Genomic DNA, 24,502 nt, shown 5'->3' with positions numbered 1-24,502 from the left:
TACCAGATGGGAAGCTGACTTTCTTGGATTTATTTACACATGGAAAAAATACGAAAAGTGTTGTAAGGGCTGACGGGGTACCAGATCATGCCTGCTTTTAAAGCCATGGCCAGGACACCAAGGGCCATATCAAGCCCTCCAAGAAACCTGCATTCAGTGGCAAAGAAAACCCACCTTCCTTCTCACTGAAAGGTGCTGCTCGCCAAACAGATTTGGGTCTCTGTTAAACAGTTTCTGTGCTGCGCAAGTCAAGTGCAGCCTCAGTGAGCAGAGATGTTTCTGTGCTGGACTCTGCAGTGTGGTCCTCAACCCAGCACATCAGCTGGGAGTGAGAACAAACCAGATGGTCTCTGCAAGTGCAAATGCTGTGGCTTGGGTTGGCCAGATATGCCTGGAAACAGCAAGTCCAAACCCTGGTGCCATTCAGGCACCTAAAGAAACAGGGAAGTGAGGGCACACGGATACGAAATGCAACCGCTTTGCTATAGGGAACTAAGTGGTTCCTTATGAGACAGCATAATCCATATTTCACCCCTGGGTCCAGGGGACTCAGCCCCAGGTGTTTCAGCAGGGAGCGGGAATACTAATACATCAAGAAAAGAGAGTTTAAACTTCTTCAAAACTTGTTTCTCTTTTCAATCCCAAGCTGATTTGCTGTGCTGCTGCATGGGGTTGAAACACTCTCACCTCTCCACCCCAGGGACAGATGCATTTCAGTGAATTGATTCCAGTCTATAAAGCCTGTTTCTAGGGCACATTGACGGTACCAAGGAAAAGTGGTGCTTCTCAGTGATGGATTATTCCAGGACTAGGATGCTTAAATAGGTTTAAATTACAACAAAATTATTTATGTCCTTTTCATTCTTGCTTTCCTAATGTAATACCCTGGATATGTATGGTAAATCAGATAACTACTCAGACTACCTGCCCACAGCAAATGGGGGACTGTTTTGAGTTTCCACTTGATTTCATTGCAAATTCCTCCGACCGTTTTTTTGGCAGCTCTGAGAAATGCTTTGGTAGCTGAGCACATGTTTTGTTTTGTTTTGTTTTGTTTTGTTTTTTTCAAGCCTGTCTTTGTTTCTTAAGCTTTTTAATGGTGTACAGAGACAGCGCAAGCAAAGTAGATTTGTAAGTACATTGTAGCAAAGGCTCCAAACTGGAATCAGATGTCAGTGCTGGCTTAGAAATTGTACAGCTGATACAACGTCTATATTGTGGACTCCCTCCAATTAAGAAACCTTGCTAATGGCAGATGTTTACCACGTGCTTGCATTTCTCTGGGAGATACCTCATCTTTGAGAAGGAGCAAACACAGGGATTTTGCTGCCCGTATCTGCACCTTAGACCTTTCAGATTCCCGGCACAGGTGCCTTGCTCTGCCATGCTTGGGAAGCTGCGCTGAACACTCTTATCTAAACAAACCCATGCCCTTGGGAGCTTTCTTGCTGCAGAAAGGAGACGATTAAAGATGAGCTGAAGGAAGTGAGCGTGGAGATGGCTTTGATGTGGCAGCACATACGGCCACCCTATCTTCACATCTCCGCTTGCTTTGCGGGTGTCCTTGCCTTTGGTTTGACTCTTGGGGTTGAAGAGCTACCTGCCACCTGCAGGTCCCTGCACTCATCTGGCTTTCCCAAGCAGAAGCAGCATCTCCCAGCACACAAAAGAGATGCTCAAGCTCCCTCTACAGTTGACAGAAGGAGAAAGACATTTGTCAATGGGGGCAAAAATGTGTCTGCAGCCCTCCATTGGCTTTGGGAAGGAACCTGAGCTCTTTCTCTAGGTATGCAATTCCCTGCTGGAACAGAGCAGCAGGCGTTGCATGTCCTTCAGTTGGTGAGATTTAACCTTTGTCTGTCCTCGTCTCGGCACCATCCCCATCCTTCTCAGATCAGACCATCTTCTCCTTCTTTTCTCGGCAGATCACTACATGCAGGTCCTGGCTTGCAAACACGACTGTGTCCGAGAACTTGCCACACGTTCAGGACGTATCTCCCCCATCGAAAATTTCCTTCCTCTCCATTATGACTACTTGCAGTTTGCCTATTACAGAGGTAAGAGCTGTCTTCTGTTCTTCACAGCGCTTGCTGAGTTTTGTTACATTTTGTACAAGTTTTAACTGCTTGTTGTAGAAATCAGGATATTTCCCCACGATGTATGTGCTACAGTGATGCAGCAGCATGGTCTGAAAGAGTCAGGAAGCAGAGGACATTGGAAATAGTCTCTTCAAAAGTCCTTTTCCTTTCAGGTTGACTGAAATGCAATTAATAAATCATCCATCAGGTTTTAAAAGCCCAACCTTTAGCATAAAAATGATTATTCTTTAAATAAATCATGCTTTTTTAGGGTCCTTTCATTTGCCCTGTGATATTGAAGTTCTGGGGATTTGTTTCACATTTTCTGAAACCTATAGATAACATTTTCTAAGTTAATATATAACAGATATACAAGTTAGACCAAGCTTATCCCAAGATGCCAATTTTTGCTAATTACCAAATATTTTAAGATTCATAGTAAATGAATCTATGTAAATCATAGTAAATGAAGCTATGTTGCAGGAGTTGGCAACATTGCAAAACATCAGGAGTTGGCAGTACTGTAAAATATTGCCAGTTGTGTGGTCCTATATGGCATTTTATTATGTTCTGTTACATAAAAGAAAATCTAGGCAGAATTTTGCTATCTGAGGCTTACACTAGGAGTTCTTTCCTGAAAAGGGCAGAATTTGGGAGGGTCAAAATTGTTACTCAAACTTTCATTCATAAATGCAATGGGAAGAAAACTGGAGGAGTCAGCAGTGTTTCGTGCATGGTGTACAGGCTTTGTTCATTCCTCTGCTGAATTAGAGGTTTAATGTGGTGGTTAAAAGCCCTCAGAGACCTGCGAGATGCTGCACAGAAGAGTGGCAGTTTGCTGCTGGGCAGCATCCACATCCTGCCCATCCAGTTGGATCCAATTTGTATACCATCCAACCCGTGCATGACCTCAGAGAAGTCATGTCTCTGTGCCTCAGTTTCCCTGGTGGTGAAATGGAGTGGTTAAGACAAAGTTGCATCTAAAGAACCTTGTAAAGTGCTGGGCTCACCCTTCAGCTGATGGAGAGTTCAGGCTGTGCCCTCCCTCTCTTGCTGCAGACTCCCCTCAGCGGCTCTGCCCTGCCATGCTTGGCATGAGCCCCCAGCACTGCTGGCGGGGCTGTGCCCCTCCTCTGCCCTCCCCAACAACTGTTTTGTTGCCTCCCAGTTGGTGACTACGTAAAAGCCCTGGAGTGTGCTAAGTCGTACCTGCTCTTCCACCCTGACGATGAAGATGTCTTGGAGAATGCAGGTTATTACGAGGGCCTCTTGGAAGGTACGATGGATCCAGACACGGTCAAACCCAGAAAGGTGAGAGTGAGTGTCACCTAAGAGTCCTTGGTGGAAGGCTTTAACAAAAGCATCAGCTGGAAATTAAAGCAGCTTGGCAGCTTTCCCACTTGGGACCGCTTTGAAAACAGATGTGGAGATGCTGGACGAGCTGGTGATGCTAATTGTAAGGGTACAAGTCCAGAGTCACTGGTGTGGGGGAGAAACTGGAGGGTAGGATATTCTTTAAATGGGGACTTCAGCTTAGCAAAACCCAAGCAAGGGCAGGGAGAGTGATGACCGAGTGCCTCAACGATGTAAACACTCCCCTTGTTCAGTGCTCTGGAGGAGATGTGGAGGAGGAATGCGATGAAGCACTGAGCAGAGGGCAACCTCTGTTAAGAGAGGGCTGAGAAGTATTTTCCCAAGGGGAGGTTGCGATGTCAGCTTTACTCTCAAGTCACTGAGCTTGGAGTTCGGCACTGAGCCTGTTCTGCAGGGAGCAGCCTTGCTATCACAGGGTTAGGTTGGGGTCAAACGACTAAACTGCTGGGTTCGGTCACCCAGCAGGACAGGCTTCCTCAAGTCCGGGCAGCCCTTATCTGCAGCCCTGAGGCTGCCTTTCTCATGATGCAGAAGCAAAGAAGTTATCCTCCCATCCCATCACAGCCCTGCTGAGGCTCATTTCCCTGGTGCCATAAGCAGAGGGTAGGCAGGAATTGGATTTTCCATTCCCTTGGTAATTCCTTGATTTCCAGGAAAATCAAAGTGATTTGGTAAAATGCTAAAAAAGAAAAGGGAAACGATACAAAAGAAAGGAAGAACAATTATTATTTCTCCTTGCAAAGTGAATCTAGGAAAAAGCCTGAAGTTGACAAAAGCATTTCATTGTTTCCTGTGTTTTGAAGTTTTCTGTAAAAAAGAAAAAATACATTTTTTGCGTTGCAAAGTAATTTTCGAGGAGAAAACCCAGTGTTTTGTTTACAAATTTTTCATTCATAAAAAGGTCCTCTGATGGATGATTTCCAGATGGCTGTGCTTTGTTGTCCCTGTCTGAGCACCCTGAGTCCACCCAGGCTGCGATGCTGCAGCCCACCCACCTCTGGGCTCCGGGCTCCATGTTGCTGGTGGTGGGGAACGGAGGCACAGCCCAGCCAGGGTCCCTGCTCCACCAGCCTGAACCTGCCTCCAACTATGCAGCCAGGGTTTCTCAGACCAGCCTCTTGCTCAGATATTTAGAGGCTTTCCAAGGTGCTCAGCACTCTCTGCCAGCTACGCACATGTATTTTGGGGATTCGGGTTTCCCAAATGAGTTGCTGAACACTTCCCCTTCTGTAACATAGCTCAGCCCTGTGTCTGGAGTTGCTCTAAAACACGACCCAAACATCTATTACCCCATAGGAGTCTACAGTGTTGTGTGAAAATCAAACCCCTGTTTCATCAAACATCTGTTGAAGCAGATGTGCATTGACTGCATCCTGTGAAAGCTAAACATGCAACTACTCTCCTTCTCGTCTTCTTTTCAGGAAGCAAAAGCGCTGCTGCGGCGCCATAAGCTGGAGTCTCACCTCTTGCAGGTGGCTGCGGCCAGCCTCGGATACACCTACACTGAGCCGGTAATGCCTGGGTCTGCTATGGGAAGGACCTTTAGGAGCTCACAGCTATAGGATGTGAACCTCTCTCTCCTGTAAATCGAGTTCTGTGTAGGTGACTCAGGAGCTGGGTCTTGGCCCAGTTTGTTCCCTGTGGGAAAAGGGCGATGCCAAAGCAAGGGAGGCAGCCGTTGCTGGGGTGAAGAAGGAGCAGACACAGCCTAGTCCAGCTCTCCTGCCATGGTGTCTGGCTTTGTTTCAACCACTGCCATGGTGGTAGGGTAGGACAGAGAAGGCTGGACGAACCGGATTCCCTCTGTACTCGTACGATGTCAGTTTGGGTTGGGGTTACATTCTCAATTTGGTGGCCCCAGGCAATTGCCCAGAGTTGTGTGGAATGGACCCATAAGAGGGAGGCTGGCTGATGTCCCCAGGTGTGGGCCAGAGCAGGTAGTTCCCTGGGTTTGGCTGGAGCACTAAATTAAGAAGCATGACCTCTCTCTTTTCCTGCAGAACTACTGGAACAGGTACGGCGCCCGCCAGGATGAGCACAGGTGAGCCACCACCCACCCCAGCTAAGCCCACAGCTTAACCAGTCCCTGTAGTGGTGCTAAGGGGATGTGCACATGATGGAGTACCAGCCTGCCATTTGGGGGGTGCTGTCCATCCACCGCAGCACACCATCATGGTTGAATTAGGGCCCTTTGCCCCTTACCATTACAAACATTCCCACAAGCACCTTATTTTAGCTGGGTGTCTCAAAACCAGCAATGGTCTAGAGGGAACTTGGTCAATGAAGCAAGTGCTGCTGTTCAGGTTTGTTGGTGTCTGTGCTTTTATAGTGGAAACTGTTGTTCCCATTACTCGAAAAAACATGGTTTGGCACAGGACAGAATGAGGGCTTCTACTTGTATTGTTGTGACATTTGTACAAAGTAGCAATTTGCCTGTTTTTTTCATGTATTGGTTTCCGAAGGCTGCAAACCAGCACAATTCCCAGAACTGGAGATCTATGGCCAAAGTCATGATGTTCCTCTTCTCTCTTGCTCCTCAGTGTCCCATCAAGTATTAGCAGCGAACCAGAGGAAGGGCCCCGGCTGTCCCTGGCAAAGAAACCCATGCCAAAACCAGATCGAGAACTGAAGGAGGGTAAGTCTGACGAAGATGTTTCAACAAAATCATTTTTTTTTTTCCTATTGCTAGAGAGTGCAGGCTGCAAAGGCTGGCCACTGAGCAATAAGGGCCAATCCTATCTGAGGGAATTGAAGGTTTGTTTAAGAGAGAGAATTCTTCAATGCTGCCACAGCATTTCTGGGTCTGTGGATCCCACCAGCACTGCTCTGCTCTTGGACTTGCTTTTGCCATCTGCTGAGCTGCTCAGTATGGAGCCCTGAGATGTGGGTCTGGGAGGCTAGGTCCTCCTCACCATGGGGAAGGTGGCACCAAAAAATAGTAGTCTTTCCCCCAGGTGCTTTTAAGATTAAAATGTTCCCTGTTGTCCAGGCTGCAGAAGGATAGATGCTGGAGGCATTAGGTTTTCGGAACTTTGGTCCTGATGCTTTGCTAAATGTGCTGTATGACACCATATTGACAATGATTTCTGTTTGCAGACTGGCTTGTGATTTCATGTCTTGGCTTACATCAGATCACTTGGTTTTAAGGCCTGTCAGCAGATATTTCAGCTGATTTCAGCACATTTTCAGCAACCACAGGAAATACCGTAACATCATCTACTAAAGACAAGATTTCCCTCAAAACAATTTTGAAAAACTGTATTGTAGCCAAATACCAAAGTGTGCTCCTCGCTGCAAAACAATGGGATCTCAAGCCAGGAGGTGTCTTCTGTCTCCAGTGGGCAACTCCACAGCAGCAGGCAATTAAACCTCCCTGTAATGCAATGGATGGTTGCACTTTTTGGGGAATTCCTCAGCTTTCCATGGCCCAAGTTGTGTCCAGCTGCTCAGTGTCATGTTCAGTGTATTGTTATCCCTTTTCTAGCCATATATAAAATAGGCTAATACCACAGGATGATCCTGAAGAGCTTGCTTAAGCCAAGAGCTGGTTGATTTATATTTGTTGGCTTGTTTGACTTCTATAACCAAATAATTTCAGAGTGCATCTTTCTCTATTTCTTTTTTTTTTCTCTCTATGCTTTTATTCTGGTTTAGCTGCAGAATGTTTTCAAGTTTACAAAGAAAACAGAAACCAATCAAAAAGAAAATGGGATTTTTGTCCATCCAGCTGCTTCCTTCCTCTGTTGTCTTTTTTTTTTTTTTTCACTTGGAAAAAGAAGAGAAAAGGCCAAAAGAGAAAAAGAAATGTTCAGTTTAATTTTGTGCTCCTCTTCTGTACTTCTCTCCTTTCCTCCTTCCTCTTTTCCATCAATTCCTTCACTCCTAAAAGTCCAAAGAATTCCCTAATTTCTTTGGGGTGTTTTTCACAGAGCATACACGCAGGAAACAGGTCTCTCTCTCTCTGCTGGTGCTTCAAGGCAGTGGGGGCGAGGAAGGCAGCCGAGAGCGTGCTGCTGGTGTAGGACAAGGGTTCAGTGTTCACAGCACAGGGCAGCTCCCACTAGTCCCCTGGGAGGAACAGAAGAAACTGGGGAAATGGTGAGTGACGCCTTCCAGGTTCATCCCTCATGTGCCTAGGGCAGGGGAAGAGCAACATCCGAGCTGGAAAACTCAGCCCTGGGTTGGAGTGTGCCAGAAGTTTGAATTTCAGAGTCCTGCTTCTGATCCAGCTGCATTTATAATAAATGCTATTGTTGAGCAGCAAGAACAGCAAAGTGAACATAAGGAACATCCTATCTTTTCCGTTTCCAAGAAACCTAACCCTTCGGAAATAAAGTCGTGTGTTAGCGGTGGGGCTCTGCCCTCAGGGTTACATGTCCTCCATAGGCCAAGGAGACTCTTCCAAAAACACACAATGTGTCTTAATGAACAGGAAAATTAGTAATTATAAAAGCAGTGAAACAGAGAAGTTTCCTTGCGCCACATGGTGAGAGGAGCTCTGCGGCTCTGTTTCCTCTGTTTTATTGCCGCTCTGTGGCAACAGAAAATTTCCCCACAATTTAGATGCAAGTCACCATCCTCCTGGAGAAAACATCTGGTTTAGGTTTTTATTGTTGCCATTTCTTTCATTCTCTTTCTCCAAGGAAATGAGGGGAAAGAGGCTTCAGAAGATGGTGATTTAGTGGCCTCACCATACTTTTCTGATCAGACAAATTTGATGGGGATGGATTGAAACTTCTCGTAAAGAGCTAGTCTCTCTCTTCTCCTTGCCTGTTCTCTCAGCGCATGTCAAGGCTCAGTTGCCCTGTATCAGGTGGGAACCCAGCAGTTTACAAGCCCAGCCACAGTGTATTCACATGCCTGGGATGCTACATGGAACCTCCAAAATGCAGCCAAGCATTTGTCTTCTGTCTTCTATCAGGCAGAGGGAGGCAGCTTGGAGGCAGGGAGTGAGGGATGGTAGGTACAGTCATGGCAGCTCCCTTTAACTCTGCAAAGGAGGATGTCCTCAGGGTCTTCTGACCCACCCACTCCCAGCCCCTTTTCTTTGTGGAGAACAAGTGATGCTTGCTGCAAGCTCACTGCCGCATTAGGTTTTCTACGTGTGTAAAAGATGAGAAATCCACTGATGACAATTGCAGAGAGCAGCTTTGCATGCAAAGCCAGCAAGAGCCACACAGCGCAAATGGAACCTTATGGCCTCCATCAATGTTGGCTACCAGGCAGGAGAGCCAAGTTAGCCAGTGTCTGTGTCTCTCATTGTGTCCCATCGGGTTTTTGCATTTTCAGGCTGTGGTCCCTGTGTTTGCAAAGCAGCTAATGAGAAGGTGGAAAATGCTAATGCTCTCGCAGCAAATTGATTTCATCTCCGGGTGTTTCCACTGCTTCCCTTTCTTTTGTTGCTGATGTGAGGCCAAACTCCGCGCTCTACTGTGATGCTCTTTCCCTGGCAGCACACCTGGGTGACTTCCGCTGGCCCTCAGCCATGGTACAAGATGTCAATGAGGCCAGGACATGTTTAGCAGTGTCATTCTGTGTCTCTCTCTTTCCATCAGGGGGTCCACTGCTCTACAGCGATGTGAAGTTTGTCTACAACTCGCAGCAGCTGAACGGCACCCAGCGAGTACTACTGGATAACGTCATCTCAGAGGAGCAGTGCCGAGAGCTTCACAGGGTGGCTAATGTGAGTAGGCAATGCCCCCTGGGTGGGGCATGAGTGCCACCTGGGCTGAGTGCCTGATGGCTTTTGAGAGCTGAATGTGTAATCAGCCCCTGGAGAGGCTCTGGGTTCATGCCTCAATCTTGAGTGTTGCAGCTGATGCCAGGATGCCCATAGAGAGTAGTCAGATGCTTATCCCTACAACACACCCATAACTGCAGCACAGGAGCTGCTGCTCCATCTTTGGCTGTTCTTAGAAACATGCTGCAAGACAAAGCCCATGCAGAAATAGCTCTTTTCCATATGTTATGGAAAGGATGCAACCCCAAAGGATGCTTATCCACAAACCTGGTTGAGCCTTCTCATTCATCGTCAACTAAGCCTGGGAAGGGACTGATGGTGCCTGAACATCCCCAATCGGATGGTGGGTGGCTGTTTTCCAGCATCTCACAATGGACTGTGTTCATGGAGAGCAGCTCCTCCTCTCCTGGGGAACCAGTTCCCCCCTCACTCATGTTCGTGCCTTTCAGGGGATCATGTTGGCTGGAGATGGTTACAGGGGCAAAACCTCCCCACACACCCCAAATGAGAGATTTGAAGGAGCCACTGTCCTCAAAGCCCTCAAGGTACGTCTCCTTCCCTCTTCCCATGTTCTCCATCCCAGCTGGCATGTGGTGCTGACTCTCACCCCTTCTCCTTGCCCAGTATGGCTACGAGGGCCGTGTCCCACTGAAGAGCGCCCGCCTTTTCTATGACATCAGTGAGAAGGCTCGCAGGATCGTCGAGTCCTACTTCATGCTGAACTCTACACTCTACTTCTCCTACACCCACCTGGTGTGCCGCACTGCCCTCTCCGGTGAGGCCCAGGGAGGAGGTGGTGGGGCAGGCCTGGGAGGACAGGAGGGGTTCAACCCCCCACGAGGGTTTCCAGGTGGGGGACCCAAGCCTGAGAGCAGCTCTGGTTTGCCTGATGCTTAAACTGGTGGCTGAGGACTTGGCAAAGTCACCATCCCCACAGCGGCAAAGGGTGGACACTGCTGTCCTGAAGCAGCTCATTTCTGGGGTGTCTCCTGTTTTTCATGCCTCCAACTCTTTCTCTTTTCTCCTCCCTTTTCTCTTGCCTCCTCTCACTGCCCCTTCTTTCCACCCCCCCAGCTCTCCATCTTGCTTCCCTGCAGTAAGGAACAAGCAGAGCTGTGCAGATCTGAGTCCTCAGATGTTGCCTTTTCTCCCCAGCCTTTCCTTTCCTCCTCTCATCTGTGAACACCACCTGGAGTGGGGTTGGGGCAGGCTCCCCACAGTGACGGACCCCACAGAACATGGCATTTCCATCTCATCTACCCCTTCTCCTTCCCCCTTCCTTCACATGGTCCTGCCTAGGCCAGCAGGAGCGGAGAAACGACCTGAGCCACCCCATCCATGCTGACAACTGCCTCTTGGACCCCGAGGCCAATGAGTGCTGGAAAGAACCTCCTGCCTACACATTTCGGGATTACAGGTAGGCAAAAAGGGGGGCTGACCCCAAGGGCCCCAGGGACCCTCCCCAAGGCAGGGCATCCTGCTTCACAGACCTAAAGCTGGTACATTCCAGCCATGGCAGAAGTGAGATCTAGCAGGTAGTTTCTGGTGGCAGCAAGCACCATGGTTAAGCTTCAAGCCAGAGTTTAACTGGAATGGCTCTGTGATATTTTAGGGTTGGAAGATCCCAGCTGTGGCCCACAGGGCTGTGTCTCTGTCATGTGGTTTCGGTGCAGAACCAAAGGAAGGATGAGAGCTGGTGGGACCCAGGGGACATTTTGCGAATTGTTCCCTAGCCAAGGAGAGATCTGTTGGTTCTCAGCTGTGACTCCAAAATGGGGGCAGTTTGGGTGTCCCCCAACCGGCCCCACAGCAGGACCTCCCCTGCCTGGCAGCCCCCTCATTGGCATCTCAGTGGAGCAATGCAGGATCTACCCCGGAGGCAGGGGTCAGCCCCAAGCCCTCCCTGGTGCTCCCCTCACAGGGGTCTCCCACTTCTTTCCCCAGTGCCCTCCTGTACATGAATGCAGATTTCGAAGGAGGCGAGTTCATTTTCACCGAGATGGATGCCAAAACTGTGACTGTAAGTTGGTGCTGTGAACCAAATGCCATTCCTCAGCAGTCTGTGCTGGGGCTCTGGGCTTCCCCAGGTAGCCTGTGGCTCCTACCTTGCAAAGAACCCCTACAGAGTCCTACTGGCAGAGGTGCACAGACTTTCTGTGCCCTGCCCAGAGGCTACACTAAGCAGGAAACTTGCAGATCAGAGGGATGGCTGAGAGTTGTCCCTGCCTGGGACAACTGAGCTCCCACCCCATCTCGTGGCCAAACACAAAGCAATGCCTCTGTACATATGCAGTGTCTGGCCCAGAGCAGGTCATGATGGTGGACATCAGTCTCTGAGAGGGATGAGACCCAGGCACAAGCCCCCACCTCTGCATGGGGCCATTTGGGAGGCTGGGCACCTCTCCATGGTTGAACAGAGCATCTCAGCACCATGCTGGGGCTCTGAAGCCCAGTAGATGCTGGAGAGTTGATTGCATCTACCTAAGACCAGTGCCAGAGGGTTGATTTGGCTGGCACTTCTGTCCCTGACGTCCCGCAGGATGCCTGTTGCAGACTCAGCAGAGAGAAGAAAGGTATTTCACAGCCCATGCCAGGGTTAGCCTGAAACTCCCCGGAGCTATACCGTGGCCCTGTTTCGCTGTAGTTGGCTACCTGCAGGCTTTGCAAGGAGTCCATGCCACCATCTCCTTTTTGCATGCTGGCTGCACAGCAGGACCAAGCCTCACACCTCCCTATTTACCCCGCACACTTTTACAGCCATTCCCAGAGCTCTGCATGTTCTCCAAAACAGCTCACTGGGTCCCAGGATGATGCAGAGAGATGCTCAGTAAGATCCCAGACCTTGGAACATGATGATCCCAGACATGGCCAATGATTGCAGCCATGCTGCTCCTTGCCATCCTGGTGTCGCCTCTTTTCCCACAGGCCTCCATCAAGCCCAAGTGCGGGAGAATGATCAGCTTCTCGTCAGGTGGTGAGAACCCCCATGGGGTGAAGGCAGTTACCAAAGGCCAGCGGTGCGCTGTGGCTCTTTGGTTCACCTTGGACCCACTTTACAGAGAGCTGGTGAGTCCTTCCATCACAATGTAAGATAAGCTAGGGGGTACCCAGCATCCTGAAGAAAATTGTGCCATCTTCAGCCTCCAGTCCTAGCACATCTATTTTCATCACACGCCCCCCCACAGGAGCATTCCCATCTACCGCACCATGGGGACATGAGCTGGTAGCCCTGGAACTGAACGGTTTTCCCTGCTGGCCATGCTCCTGGGCACCCATCACCCTGGGCCTCTGGGGTGTGGGGCCAAGCTGGGGTGCTGAGCGGGGTGCGGGAGGGCTCTGCACAGGGCTGGGCTGGCCATTTCTGACACCTAGTGGCAATAACCTAATGAACAGGGAAGTCCTCCACAGCCATCTGCAGCTCAGAGGCCAGTGATGTGTGGCTGCTGCCGGGTCCTCAGAAGCAGTTTGGCAGCCTGAAGCGCATCATTCTGGGCACCAAGATGCCTTGGGAGGTCTGGGCTGTGGTGCCTTTCAACATGCAACCTCCAAATTGTATTTAAAAAGCCTACTGTACCAGCCCCTGACTTCCTTTGATAGCAATTCTGGTCTCTAAGAATAAAAGACCAAGCAAAACCAAACACAGGGAGAGAGAAGAACCCTTGTGCCTTTTCCTTGTGAAGCAGATGGGCTGCAAGGCTTTGGAAGAAGCTTATTTTCAGACACGTGCTTTACTGTCTCTCTGCTTTTTGGCACGAGCTGGAATTCGTCCGTGCTTGGTACATGTGTGGAAGGAGATTGCAGGATCTCGTGTGGACAGGAGGAGGGTACACTGTGGCAGTGGCTGCTAGTGAAGTGTGATAAGGGAACGGCAATACATCAGTTCTGCCCTAACCATTGCAGTCCCTGGAGGGAGGAGGGAATTAGGTAATAAGGTGCAAAGTGATTTGATTAATTTTGCCCAGCAAATCCCCAGCTGAAACCCAGGCTGTTCCCCGTCCTGTCAGATACAATGCTGGTCCTTGGATGAACTGCTTGCTGTGGGTGCTTCCAGCTGAGCCGTGCTGAATAAGCTGAGAGCAGATGCTGAAGCTCTGCTGTTAACGGTTTCTTCCCATCCCCACTTGCAGGAGCGAATCCAGGCAGATGAAGTGATCGCGATGTTGGACCAGGAGCATCTAGGACCCAGCGAAATGAACATCAACCCAAAGGATGAGCTATGAACTAGGCCAAAGACTTTTTCTATTAAATATTTATTTAATATTGTTAATCTTATTAGAACCCTTCTATTTTTGTACAGAGCTGCTGTATAAATTAACATGTTAATATGATTGTGGAGTTTCAGGAGAGCCCCTTCTGTGTTTAGCACAGCTCTTGCTGGGACCCCTCATCTCTGTGCCAGCACCTCCTGCTGTGCCTCACTCTGCCTCTGGGATTCCCTGTCCTTCCCTAGCACTTCTCAGGACTTACTAAGGCCCACTGTACCCCCTTGAAGAATCCCTTTTTTTCTTCCTAAGCCAGAAATAGCTGCTTCTCTTTAGCTTCTGTTAGAGAAATGTCTCAGGTGTGATAACAGACCAGGCTTCCTGCCTCTGCTAAGTGCTGGCTGAAGACCTGGACAGTACTGTCCTGGAGGAAACTGGAGCACAAGTCAGTTATTTCCACCTCACCATTTGAACTATGCTCTTTAGGGAAAAAACAAAGCAAAACCCAAGTCCTAGCAAAATGCATATCTGTCTGTAGCCATGAAAAGCTGACATTTGGGCATTAATTCTGAGCAGAGCTTCCAGAAATCACTGTGCACATGAGCTATGCACAGATGACAAGGGGTTTGATTTGCAGCCGACTCTTGTGAAATAGGGTCTACCACTCGTGTTCAGTCCCTGCTTTTACTAAGGGCTTGGGATGCATGAAAAAAATTGCTTCACAGTGCATCCTTTGAGCTGCCAGCTCAGTGCTGCTGCTGGTAAAACTCAAGGTTAGAAGTCATCCTTTCCAAGTCCATGTTGGAAAGCAGCTGAAAGGCTCAGGGATGTTACAGTGCCATAGTATTGGATAATCATGGTGCAGCTTTGTACTCTGGATGTCCTGGCTGCATCCTCCCATCCTGACACTGCAGGAGCAGCAGATGTTCATGGTGTGGTGGCATCTATTAGCTCAGAGTATTTCTGATCCAGTCTGAGGGTGTTGCATTGAAAGCACATGCTGCTTATCACAAGAGATTTACTATGCCAGGAACTGCTACTAAGCTAGTAAATCATCCCTCTCCCACCATTAAATTAACTCCTGTGTGTGGGATCAGAGCAGCCCCTACCTCAGTCAGAAGGAACACTGAAGTTACGGAACTGCCCACATCCCAGTCATAGGGACAGCTTTTATTTCGACCCAACAGCTGCTTCTGCTGCTAGAAAGCAGTTCCTAAAAGGCAGGTTGCAACCATCTTTACTGTTGAATTTACTGCAAGGCTGCTGTCTCTCCAGAAAGCACTGCAGGGATCTTGGCTGGAGTTTAGATCCCTGAGAAGTTTTGCTCAGCTCCCTGCTGTGCTGGCACTTTCTCAGTCCCTTTCCGCTCTTCTCTGACAGCTTTGGCATTTCCAGGACTTCAAATCTGCAATAGGGAGTTGTCTTTTTTTTTTTCCTTTTTTTCTTTTTGTTCACCCAAATCTTTCAGGCTCAGCAGCACTCTCTTCTTATCCAGTCACTGGCTACAAAGGCCATAGACAAGGATGGTCTTTCTGTAGAGACTTCCTCAAAAGCTGGTTCTGGGCCAGATAAAGGGGAACTCAGTTCATCTGGAAAGCAAACGCCCGGACTGTGAAGAGGGCACCGTTACTACCTAGAAAATGCTGGAAGGCTCCCCAAAGAACTGCCCACAGGTCTCTGGTTTCAGAGGCTCTTCCCTGCTTAAATGCCTCTCCTGTAAATGCTTAAACCCCCTTTTTAAAAATAGCCAGAGGAAAAGATGGGGGAAGAAGGGGAGGGCAGCTGGAGAGCCAAAATACCAGTGTCCCTGTCTGCATCATGCTATTGCATCCAAGGCTTGACTCCTACATGCTGCACCTTCAGTGTGATTTTGTGTTGCCACCCACCCTGACAAGCACATCTGCCCCAGCTCAATCTGCAGAACAGGGCCCTCTCCAAGCTGCTCGGTGCAGCCCCTGCCCTCCCAGGGGCTGCAGGGATCCCACCAGCTGGTCCCACCAGCTGGTCTTCCTGCAGGGAGGTAGGAAGCAGGACATCACAGGTTGTGGTTGGTTTGCTGCTGTGGTGGTTAGCCAGAGCTGTGTCTAAATCCAGGGGAAATAAACTAAACACAACATCTGGGCCTGTTTTTTGTCTTTCTTTGGCCAAATATTAGACGGGGAGACCGAGGAGTATGCAGTGTGTCTCATGTTGGTATCTCTCCCTGAAGTTTCCTGCCCCAGTCCCTAGAGCACATAGACACATCTCCCATGCTGGAGGAACATCAGAGACACCTATGGAGCCAGGGTTAAGCAAAGTTGTGTGTCTGCATTTGGCTGCCACACAATGGCAGCCATCTCCTTTGCTCCGCATCCAGCCGCCTAATACCTTACGTATGATTGGCACATTTCAGGCATTTTGGAGAGCAAGAGAAGGATGTCGCAGCCCCTCTGTGCTGCTGGGGTGGGCAGCAGGCTGGGGAGAAAAGTGGGACACTGGCTGGCTCCTGGTGAAGCAACAGCTTTTCTGGAGAATGATGGAGCAGCCTCAGAAGGATGCTACACTTCAGGATTCAACCGCAAACATGAACTCCAAATCCCCAAGAAGGGGAAAGACTCTGGGCTGCCTGGGCCATGAGGCTCACCAGGCTGCTGTGCCGCTGAGACCTGCCTGCAGTCCATGTCAGGCTGAAGCCAGGAAACAGGAATGCAGTGAGTCAAAGGCACTTTTCCTGTTTGTTTTTCCTTCTCTCTGCTCTAGCAAAGTCTAGCTCAGAAGTGGATTTTTATTTCTGCTGCAACAGCAGAAGTGGTTGCCAAGTGTATTGGCATACTGTAGCCTTGCAGGAGCAAGTTACAGAGCTCTTTGGGACATGCACCAAAATACAATGTAGACTCTTGGGTCTTTTTCATACCCAAGTGGGATGGGTTGCCACCAAGGTGGCTTGGTCTCTGAGAAATGAATTTTAACCCTTAGATTTGATGTAGGGGCCTGGCATCTGCCAGAGCCACATCCAGACTTCCTGCAGGGCACCCACATCCCTGGAGAAAGAAAGCTAACAACAAAAAACAAATGTTTACAACCCTCCTTGGTCAAATAAGCCCCAGGGACAACTTGGTGCACTAGCATTTTTGCTTCCTGCTACATTGGCTCACATTTGTTATTCCCCTCTTGCCCTTTGCTGCTTCCCAAAGTCCCTACACGAAGCAGCTCCCCAAGGAGGCAGTGCTCGAAGTCACGCCATTGGGAACTGATGTGCATTTCAGAGCAAGTCCATGGCTCCCAGACCAGCTCTGAGCTCCTCTAGCCAAAGCTTGGCCACCGAAGGGAATGACAACCTACTTATGTGTTGGCCATTTGTTATACATGCCCCGGTTCTATCACCAGCAATGGGAGTGGTTTTGAGCTGGAGGTGCTTGAACCGTGTCTTAGCTCCTTGTTAACTCTGCCGTTGCTTTATGACATTCAACCAGAAAAAAAAAGAAAGAAAACCACTCATAAAGGAAACATAACAGAATTAAAAAGTATTTAAAACAACAACTGAAGTGGCTCTGTGTGTGTGTGTGCGCGCACACGCTTGGGTGCGGCTGTTGCTCTGAAGTGAAGCCCTGCACGGTGTTACTCAATGCCAGGGGATCTTTACTAGCAAGGAGCTTTGGTTTTGTTTTGACGTTCCAGTGGGCCCAAGCCAAGTTTGGTCACCCTTTGTACAAGGCTGCTGTTAGGGGTGGGGAGGGTGGGGGGGAGTGCTGGAGAAACCCAGCCTGTGCCACAGGTATGCTTCCAGCAATTGGGCGTCAGTAGCGTTTCAGGAAAAAGTACGGATGAAATGGATGCCTTCGTTAAGGAGAAGATGAATCACTGCACTTTGCAGTCACAGATGTGGCAGCAGAGCCAGTGGCAGAGAGGGCTCTGAGGTGTGAGGAACAGTGGCCCAACAAGGCACTTGATGCCTTGTGTAGAGGGTAGAAGCATGGAAAACACCTTATACAAGCAAAGAACCACCAACGGGGGCCAGCAGAAAGTCTGAGGCTTAGCTACTTTGGAGTGTAAATGCCATACTGTAAGTGGCTGCTGGAAGTTTCCCTCCAAAGGAAAAGGCTAAAAGGTCACCCCTGAAACCTCACCTGAAAATCAGTCTGCGGGTATTTACAAATCACGAAATCCCTAAAGCTCTTCAAGTCCAGTGGCTACAGAGTCTAATAAAACCTGGGCATGTCCATAGGCATTAGCTTGCAAGACTTTTTGAGGTGTTAAAACAACTAAACCTCACCAATATTGCTGTGGAGGCTTAGGGTCATGTGGACAAATCAGTCTCCATCAGCTCCACCGGATGATGACTAAGCCCCTTGATTCCAAGCTGAAGCTTATAAAATATGGTGCATTTATTTCCCTTTATTTCCCAGGAGATGGACTGACAGCCCAAAATGACACAGTTTTGATGATCCTTGAAGACCCACCAACAAACCCTGCAAGCAGCCAGCCTGCATGAAGACCCTCTTCTGCTGCCACTCCATTCCACCCTGCAGCTGCATCCCTCTTGCCATCTCCCTACCCTGCTGCTTGGCATCTGCCCTGCTGATGAACAATTTGGGTGACAACATCCCTGCCAGCTGCTGCACCTAAGGTTGGCCAGTCCCTGTGCGAGGGTCTTCCGACCTCAGAGGCGTGGTGGTTGTAGGCAGCAGATCCCGGACTGGTTTTTCACCTTTGCATTACAGCTGCTGGCTTCCTGCAAGCTGCAGTGACTTGGCCAGGGGAAAGATGTGAGTGGAGGAGGGAGATGGAGTTTGCACCAGGTGCTGCTCTTCCCTCCTGGTTAAACCTGGGCAGAGCAAACCTGAGCACTTACAGGCAGCCAAACATCTTCCCATGAAAAACTGTGATTAATATAAAAAGCTGTTTCCTCCTGTCCACACCCTTGCCCCGCCTGGGGAAAAAAAAAAAAGAAAAAAGAAAAAAAGAAAAAAAGAAAAAACAAAATAAGACAGCTGGCTCTAATAGTGCTGGCAGTGAGATAAAAACGGGCTAGTCCTGCTTTGGGGAAGAACTATATTAAAAAAGGAAAGAAGCATGCATGCCTTTTGTTTCTGCAACTGCTCCTATGTCCACGCCCCGGCAGAAGAGCCACCTTTTCCTGCGGGAAATGTTCCTGCTTGTCTGTGAATCGGGGTATGACCCTGGCTGGGTCCCACAATGTTGGTCTCTTGCCTAGGTGTGGATGGGCACATGTGGATGTGTGCTTTTGCTCCCGCCACCCCATTTCCACAGCAGGCACCCAGGCCCAGAGTATAATAAGGTGCCTTGATGCCAGGCGAAAGCACCAGACCCAACAGAGTGCAGCCATGCACAAGGCCAGATCCTGCGCTGTTGTCCCCAAGCACAGCCCTGCCTTCACTTTGGGCCTGGGGGGCCCACATGGACAGGTGCAATAGATGTTCCTGAGAACAACAGGGGCTCCCCCCACGCCCTCCCAGAACACGACGTAGTGTGCATGGTCACTCATCTATCCTCAGAGCACACACTGCACCAGCAAGCTGCTCTCTCCACAGGTCTAGTGGATGCCGTGGCCAGCCCAGCATTACTTTTATTCTGCTTTAAACACATGGTGAAAGCCGGCACCAAGTTTATTTCCTTCTCATTTAGCGAAACTTTGTTATGCAACAAAAAAAAACAACAAACACCACCATTATGAAAAAAAAAATCATAAATGTCAACATGTCCCAACCCCCTGGCCACCATCCAACCCTGCCAAACGTTAAGTCCAGCACACTACAGGAACTTGAGAAAGCAAAACAGGCAACTCGGAGAGCTGCCTGGCCACCCTCACCTTGTTTCTGGGGCACAGCAGAGCACTGGGGAGATGCAGGGGAGCAGGGTTCAGCCTCGGTCCAGCTGGGCAACAGTGGGCAGCGTGCGAGGCTGTGGCAGCAAAGCATGGGTGCAGGCAACCGCAGTGCGTGCCGTGGCAGGAGCAGGCAACGGGAGGGCCCCGTGGGCAAACGGAGCCGGGCTGGCGAGTGGACACGCTTGGCAGAGGAGCAAGTCAGCTAATGATCATTTCCAGGGGTGGTTTGGATAACGAGAATGGCTGTTCTAGTAGGTATTTCCTGAGGTTGAGCAGGGCAGGGCAGGGGGAATTAATATGAGCTCAGTTTAGCTTCTACCCCTCCTTTATTTGTAATGAGATTAACAGCAGAGATGGTAGCGGCACCATCAGTCTGCTGCCGCGATGGGCTGAGCCGATAAGCAGTTCCCGCGCTGCCTTGCATGCGAGCCCAACGGCTCTGGCATACAGGGAAAAACACCGGAAAAAACACCCCTTTGATCACATATGTTTTTTTTGCAATGGCCTTAGGGTGGCTTCACTCCCAAGTTCGGGGGGAACACATTGCATTGTACTGGTCCAGCTGTTCCCAGCAGCGCCAGGAGCACGTTGACCTCTCAGTGCCGCCCAGCATCACCATCCCCTCCTAACAGTGCTTCTGCACCCAACATCGGCTGAAAGTATCAGGCTAAAAGCTGGTTCCTGCTTTGTCGGTGAGAAATGAGGCCACCACTTGCCACCAATGTGCTATGGGCAGCTCCAGTGCAAGAAATGAAACCAGTCGATTTGACTGCAATGAGGCAGAAGTTGAAAAAAAGTGTGAGCACCCTGCAAGGCACCTCCCAACTGCTCACAGAGTTTTAACTGGACCATAGCAAAGGTGGAGAAGAAAGTCTCATATGATCCCCTCATAGAGAAGAGAACGTAGACTACCCCTGACAAATTTTTCAAAGATCTTTGTCGCACCTGTGACAAGGTCTGTTCGTGGCAAACCTAGAGCCACCTCTGAGAGTACGTAGCTCTAGTAGTGGAGTTGTGGCTGGAAAACCACTGACACAACCCCCCTGTATTTTAAAAGCTTTATATTATTCAAAATAACAGGGCACATACAAGCCAAGTGTGCCCATCCTGGGCAGGAGCCCCAGCTGCTGTGGCCATGGTGGCACCAGGTTCATCTCTGCAGGGCTCTCTGTAGCAGCTGGGCACAGAGGAGGTGATGCCTGAGCCTGATGTCCCCTTAACCATGTTGTTAGTCACTGGTTGCATCTCCCCACACCAGGATGCCCATGAAACTATCTGTGGTGATGTGCATTTCTGCATGAAACACTTCTCGTGGAGCCCCATCAATGTGAGCCTATGGCCCAGAAGTGGCCAAGAGCCATGGGGGGCAGCTGCCCAGTGACAGGGGACATTGCTGGGGTCTGCTCCCACCACCACACAGGAAAAAACCAACCCACCAGCATTCTAAAATCAGTTTGCTACCCCCAGGCAGCTGGGGGTTGTTTGTTCATCTCCTTTCGTTTCGACACCTCGTGTGAGAGGCTGGGAGCTGGCATTCACCGCTCCTGTGGTGCCAGCTCTGAGATTGTTTTATTTGATTTGCCGGCCAAATTGGGTGGATGGGTGGAGACTGAATTTTCCCCTTTATTTTTGTTTTCAAAAAACCCTTCTGGCCCTGGGTGAGGCAGAAGAAGCTGAGTAGTTTCACGTCTATCTTCTCTGTGACAGTTACCTGCCTAGAGCGGCAGGGGCACAGCCCGGCTCCTCTGAGCAGAGGAGCTGGGTGCGGGGGGGGACAGGCTCACTGACTGGGTGGGGAAAGCCCTCAGCCACCTCACACAGCAGTATTTTATTCCCCTGTCTGTTCCCTCCCCAAGAACACTGGAAAAAGCTCTAGTGTGAGCCCATCCTTCCTTGCTCTGCTCAATGGGTCAAAGGAAAATGAAGCCCTTAATATGAGCAGCCCATGACACTGGGAGGGGATGGGGCAGGCTGTGAGCTCCTCATCAGGAGCGGGGTGATAGCTGAAAAAGCTGGCCTCATAGCCTGGCCTCATTTCACACAGCTGCAGGGAAGGATCTTGTCACCAAAGGTCCCCAGGGAAAGCCCTGAGCTGTGTGCGGTTGACACCCTGAGATGCTCTGAGCGAACACTTTCAGAATAAACATCCCCACATCAAAACGTGGCCCCAACAGTGACTCTTAGGGATGGGATGAAGTATATACGGACTTTCTCCTGAGCCTGGCTATGCCCTGTGCTTCCCCAGGTGACTCACACGGCCCTCGCTGCACCTCTGCAAGTACAGCAGCCCAGGAGGGCTTTTCCCATCTTACTTATGGCTGTGAAAAGAAGGATGTTCACAGGCATCTTCCAAAAGTTCAGCCGTTATCAACCAATGTGCCGTGCTCTCCTGTGCCCAGCAAACTGCCAGGTCTACCCTGCCAGCCACAAACCCATGGTGCTGCCACCAGGCTCTCCTGGCAGCTTGGGCTTGCCCACCCCTCTGGAGCCACCCGAGAGGCTGTGGGGAAAGAAATCGTCCTCACACCAAACCCAGGCACTGCAGGGAGTGAGAAAGCCTGGCTGATGAGCACACACCCTGCCCTGCTCAGCTGGCATCACACAACATTCCTCCCTGTTTGCTTGAACATCTGCACCAGGAGCTGTGGCACTGACCCAGCAGCCACGACCTGCACCCTGCCAGTGCCCTGAGAGCAGCCTGAGTGTGGTGTCTGCATGGCCAAGAGCTGCCAACACGTCTGCCAACCCTCGGCTGCTGGGACCGATTGCGCCGGCTAGAGCTGCCAGCATCCCCGCTTGGGGGGAAACGGGCCAAATCTACAAATTGTGTTTGCTCTGGGAGCGTAACGAATCTTCAGCAGTTCCCCTTGAGGTGGAAGGTGCTACATCCTTTCTCCCTTTTCAGACTAATTACACTGAAACAAAAGGTGAGATACGCCATACCAGGAATGTTACCAAGACTGCGAGTCCTCCGCCCAGCAGGATTAGGTCGGAGCTCTGGATGGCACGAATACAGATGCCGGCAGCCGGCCTCCCGCTCCTCTTGCTCAACCACTGGCGCCACTAGACAAAAGATAACAAACATCTCTCTTCCTCTCATGATGGGCCTAGCAGCAAAAGAAAATTTCCAGGTCAGAAGCTCCTGCTGGGTAGCTCATGCTCCAGGCTATGCAGGAGAGCTGCCATCCCTCAGCACCTCTTTGCCCCAGCTGTGAATACTGAGTAGTACCAGCATGTAGGGGAGACCCAAGACTCCATGGCATACCTTGGGCACTGCCTTGGGCACTCCCCTGCTGCCTTCAAAGTGTAAACTGCATCTTGCTGCCAGCACATCCACTTTCCCCATCTTCAGCAGCTCTGCAAGTCATTAGTCACCATGCTGCTGGGCCATGGTAGTTTGAAGGTAGCTCTTCCTTGCAGACACGCTTCATGTAAACAGGGATAAATGCACCAGCAGGGGTCCTTCTGTTCTGCCCTGGGAGGAGGAAAAGGACAGGGTACCGCCTGGGAACACAGACCAGTTCTGGGACCATCACTCAGACTTTCTCCCTGTCAGGCCGTGCCAAGCCAGCCAGCATTGCTCTTTTCTCACTTGCAAGGCAGATGCTCCCAACCAGCTAAAGCAGCATGAATGGGAAGAAAATTAGGCTTAGGAAATTTGCCTGTATTGATGTCTGTCTTGGGCACCCTGTTCTGCAGCCTCACTGGGTTTGATTTGGCTGTCTCAACCAGTTGAGAGCCTTCTCAAAGGTATTCCAGGTTCCCTGGCCTAAGCAGGCATGCAAGGGTTAATGAGCATGCTCCTTGGATCCAGCATCACTTTATTTCAAATAGAGCAGAAGGAAGGCTCTACTCTGCTCCTCTTGAAGATGTGAAAAAAAGACAAGTGTTGCAATGTGTTTTCCATGTCTTCCCAGACAGACTCTGGCTAGGCTTCATCTTCTGTGAAAGGCCACAGTTAACTCTGCACTGCATCCAGCCATGGGGATACTCCTACAAAAACAACAGAAAAAATTAAAAATCAAATTTCAGTCTACTCCCTCTGCTCCTGAGACCTTTCCAGACAGCAGCCGCTCACAGCCTGCGTGGGACACAGAGTGCCTTTGCCTCCTCACCTTCCCATCTTCAGCTGGCTGCTGGCATCCCTGGCAGGGCTTTCAGTCATGTCCAATTTCTTCACCTCTGAGGCAAGGCTGAAATAATCTGAGACAGCTGCTGCCCATGGCCTGACAATAATGTACTTGCCTTAATGGTTACTTGCTAATATTTTCCCCTTGAGTGAAACGATAAGGTTCAGGGCCGGGTAGAACACGTTCAGTTATCTCTTCTTTGGGGCTGGCTGAGTGACTGCTGTTAGAGTTGTGCAAATGGAGATTGTGTGTGGTTTTGGTGCATGTGTTCTTACTGTGAGCCTATAACCTTCAGCGCGCAGCACAATCCCATCTGCTGATAGCTCCCAAAGACTAGCTTCCTTCTGTTCAAGTCACTAATTAGGCAGCAATAAAGGCTAGAATAAAAACTATAATAGAAGTAACTGTCTTGCTACCCAGAGCACTTAAAGCTGGAAGAAAACTTTTCTAAACAGGGAGCAAACAGTGAGGTTTGTGTCCTCCAGCTATCACCCTCAGTGGCAGGCAGGCACCACCCCAGGCTGATTCTCTAGAAAATGGAAGCCGTGCTCAGGACTTTCAAAGGATGTTGTGGGTTTGAGGCTCAGGCCAGAGCCTAAATGCCAGAAGGGAAGGGACGGGCTCACACGTGCCGTTGCTCAGGGCTGGGTATTTGCTCAGCACGCAGGAGCTCTGCATCAGCCTTCAGAGGGCCAAATACTGCCCTGGGGGAAGCGTGCTGGACTCTGCTCTGGGGCTGGGCTTCGTACACATGGGCATTGCAGCACCTTCTAGGCATCTTGTGCTGGAGGTGACCCGTTACCTCTTGTTTCTATGAAAAACACACCATGTTCACCTTCAGGTTGGCAGCTCTCTCCAGGTTCAGCATGGGCTGCTCGACCGTGTCCTTGGAATAAGGAATCAATGCCCTTATCTCGCATTTCACCATGGCAAATGGGTAATTTGATGCAATTGGGTAGCCACCCACGCCTTTAATTAATCAAAGAGTTTTTCATGCAGCACTGTGCAATATTTTGTTTCCTAACATCCCTGCTACACAGCACTAGGATCTGTTGTAAGATTTCTTACCCAATTCCAGTACTGAGGACTATGCAGCCAAGAAGAAGATGGATCACGTGTAGAAATCTTCAGTGTCATCTCCAGAGGCAATT

At 49.9% G+C, this 24,502-nt stretch overlaps 1 protein-coding gene across 1 annotated transcript in view; it reads left to right on the top strand.

Moving 5' to 3' along the window:
• Positions 1 to 13,463, top strand: part of P3H2 (prolyl 3-hydroxylase 2) — a 72,159-nt gene extending 58,696 nt beyond the window's left edge. The window contains exons 4-15 of the mRNA XM_074153108.1: positions 1,926 to 2,057; positions 3,247 to 3,389; positions 4,874 to 4,963; positions 5,453 to 5,493; positions 5,993 to 6,087; positions 9,008 to 9,135; positions 9,642 to 9,737; positions 9,817 to 9,967; positions 10,492 to 10,609; positions 11,137 to 11,212; positions 12,118 to 12,258; positions 13,320 to 13,463. Of these exons, the coding sequence (XP_074009209.1) occupies positions 1,926 to 2,057; positions 3,247 to 3,389; positions 4,874 to 4,963; positions 5,453 to 5,493; positions 5,993 to 6,087; positions 9,008 to 9,135; positions 9,642 to 9,737; positions 9,817 to 9,967; positions 10,492 to 10,609; positions 11,137 to 11,212; positions 12,118 to 12,258; positions 13,320 to 13,412 (1,304 nt within the window). The 3' untranslated portion in view covers positions 13,413 to 13,463. The remainder of the gene's footprint in view (positions 1 to 1,925; positions 2,058 to 3,246; positions 3,390 to 4,873; positions 4,964 to 5,452; positions 5,494 to 5,992; positions 6,088 to 9,007; positions 9,136 to 9,641; positions 9,738 to 9,816; positions 9,968 to 10,491; positions 10,610 to 11,136; positions 11,213 to 12,117; positions 12,259 to 13,319) is intronic.
• Positions 13,464 to 24,502: the final 11,039 nt, after the last annotated feature.

This window comes from Numenius arquata, chromosome 9 (genome assembly GCF_964106895.1).
Source record: "Numenius arquata chromosome 9, bNumArq3.hap1.1, whole genome shotgun sequence".
NCBI lineage: Eukaryota > Metazoa > Chordata > Aves > Charadriiformes > Scolopacidae > Numenius > Numenius arquata.
This window is presented reverse-complemented; position numbering and strand designations above follow the sequence as displayed.